The sequence below is a fragment of the Mixophyes fleayi genome, chromosome 6, assembly GCF_038048845.1.
Source record: "Mixophyes fleayi isolate aMixFle1 chromosome 6, aMixFle1.hap1, whole genome shotgun sequence".
NCBI classification, from domain to species: domain Eukaryota; kingdom Metazoa; phylum Chordata; class Amphibia; order Anura; family Limnodynastidae; genus Mixophyes; species Mixophyes fleayi.
Window position 1 is genome coordinate 50,559,953 of NC_134407.1, and position 17,252 is coordinate 50,577,204.

The window sequence follows — 17,252 nt, forward strand, 5'->3', positions numbered from 1 at the left end:
AGGGCTTATTGTGACAGGTGTTGATATATATATATATATATATATATAGATATAGATATAGATATATAATTTTTTACATTTAAGGGATTTGATTGTTATTTTGGAAGTACTTTAATAAGACTACAACTCTCCTTTGGCAGCAAAGGGGTTAAATATCTGACTAATGGAAGCTAACATCTGCATTAATTGAAAACCGTGCTTCTACTATGGAATACTAAAGTGACGGCTTTTCTTCAAATTTGGTTTACTGTGGATCATCACTTTTAAAGTTCTTGTGAATATTTTTACAATAGTTTATTGCATTTCTCTAAATTCAGTTCTTATTGATAAACAAAAATATATAATAGTGTCATGTATAATGATATTTGGAAGGATATATGTGTTCACAAAGTGAGTTGTTTTTATTAAACAAAAATAAACATCTGTCCACTTGAGGCTTAGAGAGGGAATTAAACGGTGTATTACATTTTAGCACAAGGAGTGATGTGCAGTTTATCTGCCCAGGCAGCACTTGGCTTCCAGAGGAGTAACATGGGACCTAGTAAGTAGCGACAAGTCCCTTTGTGACACACATTCAGATTGGTCACCCATACACTATGTTCTCCATTCTGTTATAGATACTGCTGTTCCACTTGCCAGTATCCCTGGGTACCTTCCCATTGCCTCTTCCCCTTCCTTTCTAAGTTAAGTAACTCAGGTTTCTGAAAATAAAAAAAAATCAGTTAGTTGGTATTTTTAAAGACCCTTATAAAATTAGCTATGGTAACTGCGACAGGAAAATCTTTTGAAAGTCTGTGGTTAGGGGTATTGCTTTACAGGTCACACATACTGCAGTATCAAGCAGTTTACTTGAATTTACATTATGTTGCCCCAAAAGAAATGTGATGCACAGTAATAATTTGATCCAAATTGATCATGTGATTGAATTCAGGTGCAAGATGACTATCAGCCTGTGCAGTATCCTCTACAAACCTCATTAACAGGCCCCAGTCAGAAGTGATCCGAGGTGTGTACCAAATTTTGACATTGACCTATGTGACTGGTTTCATTGCTGCTTGTCTGGCACAGCAAACACTGTATTTCCTAGCTGGCACCTTGTAAATATACAAAAGTTACTGTCACTGACTATGTATAGTGATATTCCCATCATATATACTTAACTGCAAGTTCTATAGTACATCTCTTCCATATAAGGTAATTTTGCCTTTTAGATTTACTTGCTCTTTAAGAAGTGGAATTAATAAATGTAGTTCTTAGATAGTGGGTATTGCTATGGTGTTTCAGATTACTTTATTGCAAAATGTATTGCCAGGTTCCACTACTGAAACCCAAGCCATATTTAAGCAAATTCTTTTATAAGCTATTAGTCAAAATATGCACGTTAAAATTAAATGGGGGGGCCTAAATGATCAGTTTTATAGAACTGTATCCCTTGTAAGTGATATTTTACCTAAGGGGGTGCTCTGATGTCATGGATTATAATCTGCAAATCCTGAGGACAACACTTCAGTAACAAAATGTTTGTATTTAGAGGAATCATCATTTATTTATATAGCGCCAGCAGGTTCCGTAGCGCTTTACAATTGGGAACAAACATTAATAAGACAATACTGGGTAATACATACAGACAGAGGTAAGAGAACCCTGCTCGCAAGCTTACAATCTATGGGACAATGGGAGTTTGAAACACAAGGGCATCTGCTACATAATATTGCACAATGGACCAGCTAAAAGGTAAAGGTATTGAGTGGGCTGTGTGTGTGGCAATGTTGGTCAGAGGGTTGTTGTCTTGCGTTAGCTGTGTAGAGGGTGGTAATAGGGTAATCTTGGGAAATTAAGATGGTGGTTGAGGAATATCATAACCTTGTCTGTACAGGTGGGTTTTCAGTGAACGTTTGAAGACTAGAAGAAAATTACTGTGTGAGGGAGGGAATGCCACAAAGTGGGTGCAGCCCGGACAAAATCTTGTAACCGAGAATGGGAGGATGTGATGAGAGTGGAAGAGAGATGCAGATTTTGTACAGAATGGAGGTGTCGAGTTGGGACATATTTTGAGACAAGTGAGGAAATGTATGTTGGTGCAATTTTGTTGATGGCCTTATATGTTACTACAAGAATTTTATATTGGATTCGTTGAAATACAGGCAGCCAATGTCAAGACTGACAGAGTGGCTCAGCAGAGGAATAACGGTTTGCAAGGAAAATCAATCTAGCCGCTGCGTGCAAAATAGATTGTAGGGGTTCAAGTCTCACTTTGGGAAGACCAGTAAGGAGGGAATTGCAATAGTCGATGCGGGAGATGATTAGTGCATGAAATAATGTTTTTGCGGTGTCTTGTGTCAGATATGTGCGTATTCTGGAAATGTTCTTTAGGTGTATGAAACATAATAGAGGAATAACATCTGTGCTATAAATCATGAAAATTAGAAGTCCACTTTGAATTCCATGACCTGTGTAAATTCTGAAATTACTTATTGAGTTCTTGTTTTCTCTTTGTGATCTGTAGACCAGTGATACATTTCAGGGGCCGCAGAATGGCTGCATATTATCATTAATATCAATAAAACGTAACAGTAAATCAAAGTCACCTATCTGTAATCATCGGCAGCAGACATTTTAAATCGACTATAACAAACGTGACACTAAAGCAGGAAGGAGCTGGGGCTCACATGTTGAAGACCTCGGAGGGACACATTATGACCAGCACGGCTATGGGATACATTACACCATATAGTCGACACACAAAAATCACTGGAAACCTAAATCTTGCTAAATATTCTTAAGATTTTATGAACCTGAAACCGAATCCTGGATTTGCTGCATTATGAAAGTAGTAATAAGTAACACTACATAAGCTGGAACATGCTGTTGACATGGGACTTATTTAATAAAATTGTGCTGTATGCACAAATGTGCTGTAACCCACAGCAACCAATTAGAAGTTTGATTTAATTTGCCAGACTTCACTAGAACCATGATGGAATCTGGGTGCTGTGTATTACTCCACATTGCACAATGTTATTAAATAAAGTTAAGTTACATAATATAGTTTTTTTGTTACATGACAAAGAAAACGTTACCAGTGTCTAGAATTTGCATCGAGTTTGATGGAGGAAATGACTCCCAAATGTTCCCAATCATTTCTTTTTCTTTTGAAAGCTTTCATCAAGGCTCTTTTTACCTCGTTGTTTCTTAAACTATAAATAAGAGGGTTGAAAGCCGGTGTAACAACGGAATAAAAGACTGATACAGCTTTGTCCATCTGATAATTTTCTCCAGAGGATGGTCGGACATACATAAAAATTACAGTGCCAAAAAAAATAGTTACGATAGAAAAATGCGAAGCGCATGTTGAGAAAGCTTTGTGACGCCCCGATGATGAGGATATTCGTAATATAGCAGAAATTATGAAAACGTATGACATTGTAATCAGCAGTAATGAGCTGAGGACCACAACAGCAGAAATCATGAGGATAAAACAATCTAAGAAGAATGTGTCTGGAGATGAGAGCTTCACCAATGGGCCAACATCACAGAAGAAATGATTGATGATTTTCGAGCCACAAAATGGCTTGCGAGAGAGAACAATTGTGGGTACGATTGGAACTAGGCATCCACTTATCCACGATCCTATTACCAGTTGGCAGCAAAAGTGTTTGTTCATGATGTTAGAGTAGTGAAGTGGATAACAGATGGCCAGATAACGGTCAAATCCCATTAGTGCCAGAATAAAGAATTCTGTGGTGCCAAAGAGAAAGAAGAAATACATCTGAGTGAGGCAACTATTAAAGGATATAGCCATGTTTCCTGAGAACAGATCAGAGAGCATTCTGGGTACAGTAGTTGTAGTGTAACTTATCTCAAGGTAAGAAAAGTTGTTTAGAAAAAAATACATGGGTGTTCTTAGAGTGGCCTCAAATCTAATCAGTGCGATTATGGTTATGTTTCCCAGAAGGGTCAGTATATAGATCAGCAAAAAGAAAATAAAAAGTATAACACTTATGTCTCTTTCACTGGTAAATCCGAGGAGCATGAACCCATCTACCCAGCTTCTGTTTTTCAATGCACATGGGTCAGACTGCAAAATGACACAAAAAAACTTTTAAAAAGTTTTTCTATAATGGAAGAGTCAATACCTTCTTAATTATATTCCTAAATACAGCCATATATCTGTACCTTACTGTAGGACTTGAAGTTCACCTCTCAGGACACTTCAAACCACATTGTCAACCACATTTATAAAACCATCAGTGTGTTTAATAATTAAAATAAATCATACATTTACTCCCAGGACTGTTTGTTTATTACATGTATCACTTGTGTGTGCGTGAAGCTTTTCATTACATTGCTCAGAGTGCACCAAGAAGGGTGCAGGGGTAATTAACAAGACTGGAACCCCTAGAGTGACAAAGTTGCCATCACAGTGGTCCCAGTATAAAGGACAGGGTTCCTTGACCAGCCTGGGGCTGGTTTTCAGTATGGCAGGGAAATCCATGATTGTGGTCTCCCTGCTTCAATGAGGCTGTATAGTTGAGGATTTGAAGAGGGGTATAGGCTTCCTTTTTAAATACAGTGCATTGTACAGGGGACCTGTATAGTCTCATTAAAAGATTAGGCCAACACCCAATCCCCACAACCTGTAGTACAGAATTCACCTTCTTTAGTGTAGTGTTAATGTGTATCCCAAGGAGCGCCCCTGACAATGCACTTTCTCCAGCTTCTCCACCATTTTATCTTATAATAATCTTGCTCAGAAAAATGAAATCACAGTTCTGCACTATATAAAACAAGGAGCATGAGTGTGACTACTTTATACTTTGCAAGTAACACCTTCACTCCACTCAACTTCCCACAACACCTCCTGTAAAAGGATTTCTAGGGGGATTATGGGAGTTTTGATCTCCTTAATAATCTGGCAAATGTATGTATGACCATTTAATACCATAATATATGACTGTTACCGTCAACCCACTCCTCGCAAAGGTAATTGTGATGTAACCTAAGGAATATAATTCTTATTTTTCCTTAAATCCACAGGACCAATATTCATATAATAGCTTATGCTCATATCTTCAAGAAAAACTACGCACAAAATATAGTTTCATTTAAAACGTGATGTATTATTAACATTCTAATTGTAAAACTTATATATATATATATATATATATATATTATAAAACAGTAAACAGCATAACAATATTTTACACAAAGTATAGATTTTGGTGCAATACATTACATTTATTGCCTGTTATATAAATATACAAGTCATTGTGTGTGTGTTTTGACTAACTATTGTTTAAAGGTGTGTGAATGTGTGTGTGTTAAACTTTACCTATTGTTCCAGGTGTGTGAATGTATTGTGTGTGTGTAGGGGGAGGACGGAGGGACCTGTGGGGGAAGGAGAACACACAGACAATCAAGCACACATTTTAACCTTCCAAATATTCTCACATACTCTACCACATTTATCCCTCTATCATTTCATTTCACTTATCTCAGTCAAAGTCCACCAGCCATTATTCACTATCCACATTACCTTCACATGAGAGTTTCTAGATGGCAGGCATTTTACATGCCAGATACTAGATCCATTTTCTGTATTGTCTGAACTCAGCTCTAAACATATGGTATTTCACCTTGCTGCCATATTAACTACATCAATGTTTCCAGCAATAAACCACATTATTTCAGAGATTCAGAGTTACAAACTACCCTTTAAGCCAACAGTCTGTATGTTCTCCCTGTGTTTGCGTGGGTTTCCTCCGGGTGCTCCGGTTTCCTCCCACACTCCAAAAACATACTGGTAGGGTAATTGGCTGCAATCAAAAAAATTGACCCTAGTCTCTCCCTCTCTCTCTGTCTGTCTGTCTGTCTCTGTGTGTGAGTGTGTGTCTATAGTAGGGAATTTAGACTGTAAGCTCCAATGGGGCAGGGACTGATGTGAATGAGTTCTCTGTACAGCGCTGCGGAATTAGTGGCGCTATATAAATAAATGATGATGATGATAATGATGATGATAGCCTCCTCCATGCCATATTCTACACCTGGTTTTTCCATAGCGGTTTTAAGGAATTGATCCTAGATTACTGGCAGAGATTAATAAAGTTCCTACTATTCTACATACAGGTCCATCTGTTTATCTCTATTTAGCAGGACGGAGCAATGAAATCAATAATATATCAGTATGATTTGGTTTATAATTGACAATATATGAGACTGCAAAGTCCTTACCTCACTGGAATCCATCATTAAATACTGATACAGGCAGAAAATGTGTTGTTATAGATTTCTACAGAAAAGGTGACAAAAATAGTATATTTAATTGTTTCTGAATCACACTATCCTACTACTGTCATTTAATTCATTAATTTCTGCTGTTATATCTGCTCTAAATATGCATTCACATTTTAAGTTCTCCTTCATTACATCCCTTTTCTTTCTGGTACAGGGTAGGTACACATATAATTGCAAAGCACAGTTATACCAAGTGACTATCCTACAGTTCTTATTGTTTAGTACAATTGAGCTTAAACAATGCAAGATTAATTTCTTATTTTTATTTCTTATAATTCAGTTAAAGTACCAAATTATGATGGTCCTGTGAAGACTCCTGCACTGATTTTAGTGATTCAACTCATGCTCTCCCATGGTAGTGATGCTCGATCAATGTCAAAAATATATTTATCTTGTATCTTTTATGTCCTTTTATGTAACATGAGAAAGGAGCCTGTGATGATAATATGAACATATGAAAAGCCATGTGTTTTTCATATGTTTCAAATGGAAACACCAATATAAGGTCAGTTGATGTTGAGCCACCACATGTGGACAGCATGGTCTATTTGCAAAGTGTCATGGACCTTACCAATGTCTCTAATGATGTAGGAAGGCTGCAGCACTCTTCTCCTGCAATGTAGTCACCCAACTGATACCTGGTTGATGGTGGTGGAAGACACTGTCTCAGGCTTTGTTTCAGAATATTCCATAAATTCCCTATTGTGTTCAGATCTAGTAACTGGTAAGTCCATGATATATGAAATACTGGATGGGTATATCATCATCATTGATGGCACCCTTCCCATCAGGAACACATGCTGTAGCATAGGGTGTATCACTCAATAACGTGAAGAAGCAATTAGCATTGACCTTGTCTTCTAAGGGAAATATAGCACCTAAATCATGCCTGGAATATGTCCCTTATTACTGTACATAACCGCCAGAACCCTTCACTTTTGGAAACAGGCATGACGTAGCGATCTTTAGACTGGCACCATATATGCACCTGTCCATTAGTTGAGAACATGGTGAAGGTTTATCTTACCAAATCACCTTCATCCACTGCTTGGCAACATTCATTACCAGGTGTGATAAGCTGTTTAAATACTGCATTCTATGATGTCCTGCTCTTTGAACTTCTTAGACTGTTTTGATGGCTGCTTGCACCACAGGTTGAAATGTGCAGTGAATTGATCTACATTTGCTTGATCCAATCCAAAATTACTAAAACATCTTCACTACCATGTGTTGTTTAGTAGATTGTAATATATGTAGCACAATTACAGTTTACCCGCTTTTAAAGTATTAGAAGTATTTTATTAACTTGTTTCATTTTTTTTAATTTCCTTTCTCTGTTTTTATGTACATGACTGTTGAGTGTATTGATTTACACGTACAATGCTAAATACTCTACCATAGAGCCTACACTAACAACAAAAATTATGATTCCTGCTATAATGCAACTCTAATTTGAATTCACAAAACATTATTTACTATAGTTCCTCTCACATTATTTTTTCCTCTTTAAATGTAGTTAGAGTTCTAAATTAATTAGACTATAAGAATTTATTTCACCTTTGTTAGTTTGTTTAGTCCTCCCAAGCTCAAATATCATAATCCGTGTAGTCTCAGTCAAAATATTATTTTACCTGAAATGTGTCCGTCTGAGTTTCAACAATACAATATTCACTGAACTTTAAATACATCTCCATTTCCCCAATGCTTAAAGCTCAAGAGCACTGTGTAATACAAACAGATCATTGTATGTTTACAAAATAATTAGTCGTATTCCTCAAAGAGACAATATAATGCAGCCCACAGGGATGACAATAATTCTTCTGCAGTTGTTCCTTCAGGAGACATTAATTTAACAGGATAAATCCACAGAGAATCATTATAGCTTGTTTTTGACACTTGGAATTACATGCAACACATTAATTTTGGATAGTTGATTTTGAGGGGTAATGGGGTGGATTTATGAAATTTAACAAATAAAAATAAATTATAATTGGGAATATTAACCTATTATGTAGATAGCATTATACAATATTTGTAAGTGAATTTAAATCCTAATCTGTATCTTAAATATTTATTAGATTAAACATTATATTATTTCATGATCTAAGAGACCATGGAGTAAATGTATCAAGCTGAGAGTTTTCCGGCGGGTTTGAAAAGTGGAGATGTTGCCTATAGCAACCAATCAGATTCTAGCTATCATTTTGTAGAATGCACTAAATAAATGATAACTAGAATCTGAATGGTTTTTCAAACCCGCCGGAAAACTCTCAGCTTGATACATTTACCTCCCATGAGGAGTTAAATTGTTAGTTCTTTATGTCCAAATAAAATAAATACATTAAAAAAGACATTAATGGTAACAAACTTCAATGAAAATCATACCTTCAGACAATTATATCTTACAAGTAGAGTTCAATTTTGTTACCCTTAGATATGACAACTGTTGTGTTGCCACATATTTTACAATACAACCTGAGATTATCCATTGTGGAATTTAAGGATAAAAACACTACACAAATGTTCCTGAAAGTTAAAAAATTGTCTGAACGTGGCCTTCCCTTCAACTTCTGATCCTATCTGACAACGTTTGTATCTCTTCTCCTGTTTCTAATTTTTAAGCCCTCAGACTCTTTTCCTCATTTTGATTTCTATCTGAGTCTAAAGTCTATGCGGGGCCAAAAAGAGAATTTAAGGTATGCACTGACAATTATTTCTATGTTGTCTTTTGTAATATGTTACCAAGATGATATTCCTGAAATACTAGCAAACAGAAGGAATGACAAACTGACACAAAGATGTGCAGAAAAGTTATTTATTTATCTTTAGAAAATAAGGTTGTCGCATATAAACAATTATCTGGATATACACAGGGACCCCACTTCAACTCTTCATGCATCCTAGATTCTTTGTGGAGCTGTCTGACACAGCTTTTCTTTGGCTACCAGAGAGATCCAAATTAATTCTCATTTTGTAGTATTTAAATAGCTTTCTCAGTCTGACTTATGTAAGTGATTCCACTTTCTTAAGTCTCACAATTCAATAGTTACTTTGGACAGTAGATGGTATTAGTACTATACCTAAGCATTCACCTCTAAATGTGCCCCACAATGTTTAATAAGATGTGCATATCTGTGTTTTAAATCTTTTACTATAGATAAAGCAAAATACATACATTAAAGTCTTGTGTTACAGATATAAGTTTAAATAACACCAGTGCTACATAAATATAACTATTTCATCTTTACTTTTTTGTTGGGGCAATAGTTCTTCTCTTTAGGTTATTATAGGCACATATAACCGATCCTCCACCCCCCAGATATACACATATTGTGCGCCCTTTACTAATTGTACAATAATGTAAAAAATGATTTATCTTTATAAATACTGCATCATATTTGGCAAGAGTAGGGGGGAAAGAAATCCAGGGACATTTTTCTGTCTTGAAATGTGGAGATGAAGGAGCAGCAATGGTGTGAACAGGGAAAGAGCACTGTAGCAGGCACAAGGCAAATATCACAATACTGAGCTCTATTCTCTTTTGTAAAACGTGAAGTCTAACTTTCAGTACCTCTCAGTCTGTGACTTCCATGTTGTCTTCATTCTCCTCCTTACGTGATACAAATATTAATAATAATTTTATATGTATAGCAGTTTTCTTCCAATAGGACTCGAAGAGCTTTATATTTGGAGATTGAAAAAACACATTAAAAAATAAATGAAACAAAGATTAACATAGTACAGCATTTGTTTTTTGAAATTTAAGGGGTAGTAATTAAATGACTCAGTAAACAAGCAAGTCTTTAGTCTGTTTTTTGAAAGTTCCTAGAATGGGTGCCTGGCTTACTGTACGAGGCATTCATGCCTCGGGGCTTTAGGAATAAAGTGCAAAACGAGACATCTCAATGAAAAAATGATTCCCACAGTAAAACTCTTTCGATTCAAAAATATTCTACTATGCCTAAAAGAATTAAAGTTTTTTCCACTGTAAATATAATTTTCCTAAGCCCAACTCTTTCCAATAAAAGTTCTTTGGTGGGGATTCGTCTCAGACAGATCGCTTCAAACAGTATAACCAATAAAAATTACACATAGATTTAAAACTCGGTTTAATGACTACAAAAGCACAATACAATGTAGAGGAAAATAATATGGGAGAGTTACAAACAGTACTTGAAAAAATTCCAAATACATAACACTCGCTGGAATGTAAACATGCTCCTCAGGTTTCTATGGCCTGCATCTTGTAAGAAAGATAAACTATCATCTCTAACAACTACTGTATAGGCTTAAATTGCTAATGTGCTCTATGTTTTAACATGTTCTTATATGTCTTTTCTTTGTGTTTTTTAGACACTTGTAGCTTCTGGCAACTAATACTACTTTCCCTTTGTGGCTTTGTATTGTATGATTATTGGAATGCACATATATATGTAATAATTACTACATATACTTGGTTACTTGTTTATTGTCTATGAAATATAATTTAAATATATTCATATCTTAACCAGATGATATTGTTTACTAGTATTGTTAGTATAACCATAATGCTTTATTACTTCATGTAATCTGCAACTGTTAGAGATTCCTACAATGGTTACGCTTTGCATTTGCTATACAACAGGTGTGCCTGACCACCTAGAATTATATCTGCTCTTTCATTAAAGGAGCTTCCACCGGTAAGAAGCCCCCTTCCCCCACCAGGAATCCCCCTTAAATCAGGGAGAAAGCAGGCTACGTGAATCCAGAGAGAAGGCAACAAAATCAAGCACATTGCAAGCCATCGATAGCTCTTCAATGGAGTTTTATTCTATATACTTAGGGCCTGATTCATAACTGTTTGCGTAGTAAAAGTATCTTTGCATTTTTTCCCACTGGCTATAGTAAATAGAATTTTCGTCTGCACAAAAACTTTTTAGGATTCTTCCTCGATCTTCATATTAAGTATTCTATTCATTTTATATCTGCATTTATAACATTAGAGGATGTGTCCTCCTATCATTAACGACACGTTCAAAGCAAGTGGATATTTCTACATTACTATATTGTACCGCTTGACCTCAATGAAAATAATAGCTATGCGATTTTCTTCTATCAATTGACCACTGTAAAGCAAGATATAAAAAAAGAAGTAAAATCCTGTTACTAATAAGACAAAAAGAAAAAAAAGTCTGAGGGGGTAAATGTATTAAAGTCCGGTTTTTTTAACTCGCCGGGAATCGGCGAGTTGACAGCTAAAATTTAAAGCGGCACTGCCTTGTTAAGGGAAACTTGCCTTTACAAGGCAGCGCCGCTTTAAATTTTAGCTGTCAACTCGCTGATTCCCGGCGAGTTGAAAGAAATGGACTTTAATACATTTACCCCCAGATGTGAGAATAATTTATTGAACCAATTTGAATATTGTATTATTCCTTTTTTAAGATACATAAATTGTTTGTTGCCTTTTTGACATAAATATATTTTAAAACTTGCATTGTTATCAGTGACCTTGGTCATAAATGGATGGATGTGGTGGACCCTATTGTTCTGGGGATACTTTTGGCCAGGCTAGTTGGAGGTAGGATGCGAGGGTGGTCCAAATAGGTGGCCCTAAAACAGAAGAAGATGCCAAAATAATCTGTGGATCTATTTGTGATTAGCGATGGTACTAATATAATCAGAAACTTGATGAAATTAAATAATGATCAGATGATCACTATGTACCCAGGGGCAGGCTGGGCTGGGGGCATCAGTAAATGCTCATAGGAATATATTGTACAATATAGACAACACTCTATATAGCAATATAGCTCAGTATTCATAAATTCAGTACTCGTCCATTTGATATTTCCATACAGTCATTGAAATTGGAAAATAAATGACTCATTGTTGGTAACAATGTTGATAAGCCAGCTGGGTGATGAAACCAGCTGTGTCTAAACAGAACCCTCAAGAATGGGGGAACAATCCGCAGCACCAATAATGGAAAATAATGTTAATCAGCTTGTAATTCTTATCCAATGGAGTCTTATTGTCCTTCTCAATGGGATGCCTCTGATGAAACAGCATTCACAGCTGAGAAACGCGTCAGGCGATGTTGCACTATATCACTCTATATCGCTATATAGAATCTTGTCTATATTGTACTATATATTCCTATGAGCATTTACTGATGTACCTCCTTTAATGAATTGTAGATGCTAATGAAGTATATGTTTTATTGCTATATATTCAGGTCTCAGGTTATTTATACATAAGTATAAGCTGATGCAACATAATTAATATAGTTTTAATGATAATTTTTTCTGGTATAATTGATGTTTGCAAAGTGTGTTAATATTAGTGTCAATGGTATTAAAATGTATTCAATTTTAAATATCTGGTACCAGCGCTTTCTCCTGATGTTCCTTTTTTCCACCTTTTATATATGCCTGTAGACAACAGAGGACAATGAAAATATGAAATCTGAATATGTGGCAATACATGTGTAGCGTAACACTGTTTAATGATGAATAAGAGGTAAAGTGTCAATAATATTTAATAGTATCACATACAACTGGCTTGTTTCTTGCAACCTGATGAGACAAAAATACTAATAATATGGAATATAAACAAGTTCAAATAAGATACTACAGTAGATTAAATTGTAGTCCAGGTCGTATTTAAAGTGAATTCATCGTGTGAAGAACAATTCTAAAGGGTGAATATTGAGTATATCAAGTCATTTTGAAACATAGTAACCACACTATTGATACTATAAAGGGATAATAGAGAGATAGAATTTGGAACTCATTTAAGTTCCTCTGATTCACCTTAAGGTGGTGGTATAATGCTCAGTGGGTACAAGAACAATATAGATGTATTATATATATATATATATATATATATATATATATATATATATATATATATATATATATATCTTGAATAAATATGAATGCTGATGAAATTAAGTCAATAATTGGACAATATAGTGAGTAATGTAAGCTAATAACTTTTACAATACATCAGGACACTCAGTTTGAGCTGCAGTGCTTGTAGAGACAAGCTTTAATTTTTTTTCCTAATAATGTTCAATACTATTACCAACATATAGGGAATAATCAGATTCCTTTAAATTCATTTTGTATGTGGACTAACTAACATTAGACAGCATAATATCTGATATTTCACCCAAAGTTTCTAAACATAAGCATGCACTAAGAAGTATATAACAACATTTGTGTTCTTTGATGTAAAATGAAGACATGATACTATTAGGATTCAATATATTTAACAATTTATATATTAAAATGACACACAGCTCTACCTGGATGAAATACTATGAACATAGAACTGACACTAGACATGCCAAGATGTGTAAATAAATACTTAAATAACTTGGCTCTCTAACCGGTTCAGTAGAAACTTACACACTTGACGCACTATTTTCTTTATTCGTCTTTACTCATCTACATCTTTAAATATATCGCTGTATGCAGATCCAGTTATCTACAAATACATATATTTTAATGAGGATTCAATAAAATGATACCTTTTAATCTATATTGTAAATTAGCAGACTGGAGTGCCACTGTGTATACCATTAAAGTCTATTCATTGTTTCCGCATTACGCATGCTCAGAAAGTGAAAGTACATAACTGAGGCTATTCAGATCTGTAACTTTTTTACACTTACGACTCCTTATGCCTGAAGTGGACGGAAGGAGTGTTCTAACATAGGCAATGTACAGTAAAGGTTTTGGGGATGGTCAGGGGCTGGTGTAAGTAGCGGATGATGATGATGATGAGGAACTAGCAAACTAGCGAACCGCTTATAATTAGAGGTTTGCAAACGATTCGCAGAAGCTTATTGAGACTTTAGTAGATGCTCCATGCATTAGGGTTTGCCAAGTGTGTTGTAGCAAATATAAAATAAAATAAACATGTATTTTGTATATTTATATTGTACACATGAAGGGAAGGTGTTCCTGTTATCTCAGCAAGGTTATTATAACTGAAGGCTATATCAGCCCAAAGAGAAATTAATAGCTAAGGTTTGTGTTCAGGTTATAATTGGCTTCTTTCACTGAAGGGGTTAAATTGGGCAAGTCAGGTTAGTTAGGATACTATGGTATAACACTGTGGGAGTTTTTACTTAACAGGCCACATATAAATTTCCCCGTGTGGATGTTGATATCCCTCTTTTTTTGGACGAGATGCCGCTATGCTATGCGGGCTAAATACAGCTTTTTCTCCCCTTTTGACTCTAAAAACATCTGTTCAACAGTAATAAGAGGCTATATAGATTTGGGGCCCTGTGTAATGATCCAAACATGGAAGATAGACATAGTAGACAGAGAGGGAAAGAGAAGGAAGGGGCACACAAGAGATGGGTTTGGTGGGTGGATAAACAAAGAGACAAGAGGCAAAGCAATGGGCAGAAGTGAGTGGATTAGACAAGAGGGGAGCAGTCAGGAGACAAGGACGGAGGGTCAAGAGACAAGGGTTCTAATTTCAAAGAGACCTCAGAAAGGAAGTTTGCGGATTAAACAGATGTTATGTGTTTGCAGTTATAAGTTTTAATAGTGAGAGATGTCATGGGAACCCATCTCTCCAAACCCTATTCTCTATCCTTCCATAATAAGGTAAGCAAGTCAGGTGACTATTGGATCTAGTGGCAAAGCTTTTTGCATTCACAGTAGAATGCAGTGTTCAATCATGCCATTTAATTAGACATTAGGGTTGCTGACCTAGGTCACACCTCTTCATGAGTGTGAGACCTTCCAATGGGTGATATCCAGGGATTTTTGGCCACCTTAAAAATTATATTTGACTCTCAGTAATACACTGCCACTGCACCTGCATTACTAACTTGAGCAAGATGGCTGTTCCATCTCCCAGCATGCCATTCTAGCCCAGTATATCAATAACATATATACCCAAGCAGCAGAGATTGGATGGAACAATGAAGCACAGATTGCTACTTCAAGCAGAAGCTATCAGAGGAGATCAAGGATGAGCTGACCAGCTGCAGCCTCCATGACACCTTGGAAGGTGTAATCAACCTCTGTATTCAGCTTGACATTCACCTACATAAGCCTTTTGTTCCTGCTCCACTTCATTGTGCTCTGCAGTCCTTCCTTTGTTCTTGTCTTACTCTGCTTTGTCAGCCCATATCTAACTCGACCACTCTGGCCCACTTCTGGCCCCCGTTGCTGCCTTCACCTCGGCGCTAATTGCCCTTACCCTCTTCTTGCCCCTTCTCTCATTCCCAGTCCCCCTGTCTCTTACCATGCCGCCCCGCTCCTTTGCTATACCTATCCTCTCCCCTAGCCCCTTTCTCTCGCCCAACTCTCACTGCCCCACCCCTCACCCTCCCCCTCACTCCATCAACCCTGATAATCTCATCTACATCTCCCCTCTTCCCTCCCTCCCTTTCTCTTGTGCCCTCTGGAACTCCAGGTCCATCTGCAACAAACTTTCCTCCATCCATGACCTCTTCATCTCCAACTCTCTTAATCTTCTTGCCATCACTGAAACCTGGCTTACTTCTTCTGATACCGTTTCACCCGCCGCTCTCTCCTACGGGGGCCTCTCCTTCACCCACACCACCAGACCAGACGAGCGTCCAGGAGGCGGAGTGGGTCTCCTCCTATCCCCTAACTGCACTTTTCGTGTCATTCCTACTTTACCTTCCCTCTCCTTCTCCTCCTTTGAAGTACACTCCATCCGTCTCTTCTCCCCCATCCACCTCCGTGTCTCCGTCATCTACCGTCCCCCAGGCCCCTCCTCCCTTTTCCTTGACAACTTCGCTGCCTGGCTCCCCCACTACCTTTCCTCTGACCTTCCCTCCATCATACTTGGCGACTTTAATATCCCTACTGACAACTGTTCTGACCCCGCCACCATTAAACTTCTCGCCCTTTCCTCCTCCCTAGGCCTTACTCAGTGGACCTCTTCCCCCACCCACTGTCTTGGTCACTCCCTTTATTATTATTATTAATTATTAATATTTATTTGTAAGGCGCCACAAGGCATCCGCAGCGCCGTACAGAGACAAACAAAATTACAATACAATGGGAGACAGCACAGTACAGTAAACACAGCAACTCAGTAAGCTCAATGCACAGCTAGAGAGGGCGGGGAAGGGGGAGGGAGGATCCGCAAACGACGGGGACCAAGAAGGAAGGCGCGGAAGACAGGGAGACCCCCAGGGGGGAGGAGGGAGCGAGAATGGACGTGGGGTGGAGGACCCTCGAGGAGGAGGGCTAAGTAGCTGGAGAGCAGAGTTACTCCCTTGACCATGTCTTCTCTCATCTCTGTGATCTCTCTGACTTCTCCAACTCTCCCTTCTCACTATCTGACCACCACCTCCTCTCCTTCACTCTGTCCTCCTCCCCTGCTCCTGCCTTGCCCAAAGCCACCGTCACTAGACGTAACCTGGATGCTATTGACCCCACCTCCTTCTCCTCCTCTCTTGAAACTCTCCTTTTACCCCTTCCCTCCCTGGCCTGTCCCGACCAAGCCTCCTCTCTCTACAATCACTCCCTCACCACTGCCCTGGACGCTGTTGCCCCGGCCTCTTCTATCCGCTGACGCCGCATTATTCCCCAACCCTGGCACTCAAAACTAACCCGCTTCCTCCAAAGATGCTCTCGCACTGCTGAACGCCTCTGGAGGAAATCTCGCTCCCTGGCTGACTTCCTCCACTTTAAACTCATACTCTCTTCTTTTTCCTCTGCCCTCTCCCTCGCTAAACAATCCGTCTTTAAATTCCTCATTTCTTCTCAGTCCTCCAATCCCCGTCGCCTCTTTGCCACCTTCAGCTCCCTCCTCTCCCCCCCTCCCCCTCTGTCCCGCCTTCCCTCTCCGCTTCTGACTTCCGCCACTTTCTTCTCTTCCAAAATTGAGGCCATCAGACTGAACATCTCCTCCTCCCCTTCTGCCACCACCCTCATTGCTTCACCTCCCCCCATCAACCAACTCTGGTGCTCCTT

At 37.8% G+C, this 17,252-nt stretch overlaps 1 protein-coding gene across 1 annotated transcript; it reads right to left on the reverse strand.

Annotated features, from left to right (window-relative positions):
* Positions 1-341: 341 nt before the first annotated feature.
* LOC142161148 (olfactory receptor 6F1-like) lies at positions 342-4,034 on the reverse strand. Its single transcript, XM_075216442.1, has 2 exons — positions 3,081-4,034; positions 342-701 (listed from the first exon to the last, which is right to left on the reverse strand). Coding segments are annotated over exons 1-2 (954 nt in total). The 5' UTR covers position 4,034; the 3' UTR covers positions 342-700.
* Positions 4,035-17,252: the final 13,218 nt, after the last annotated feature.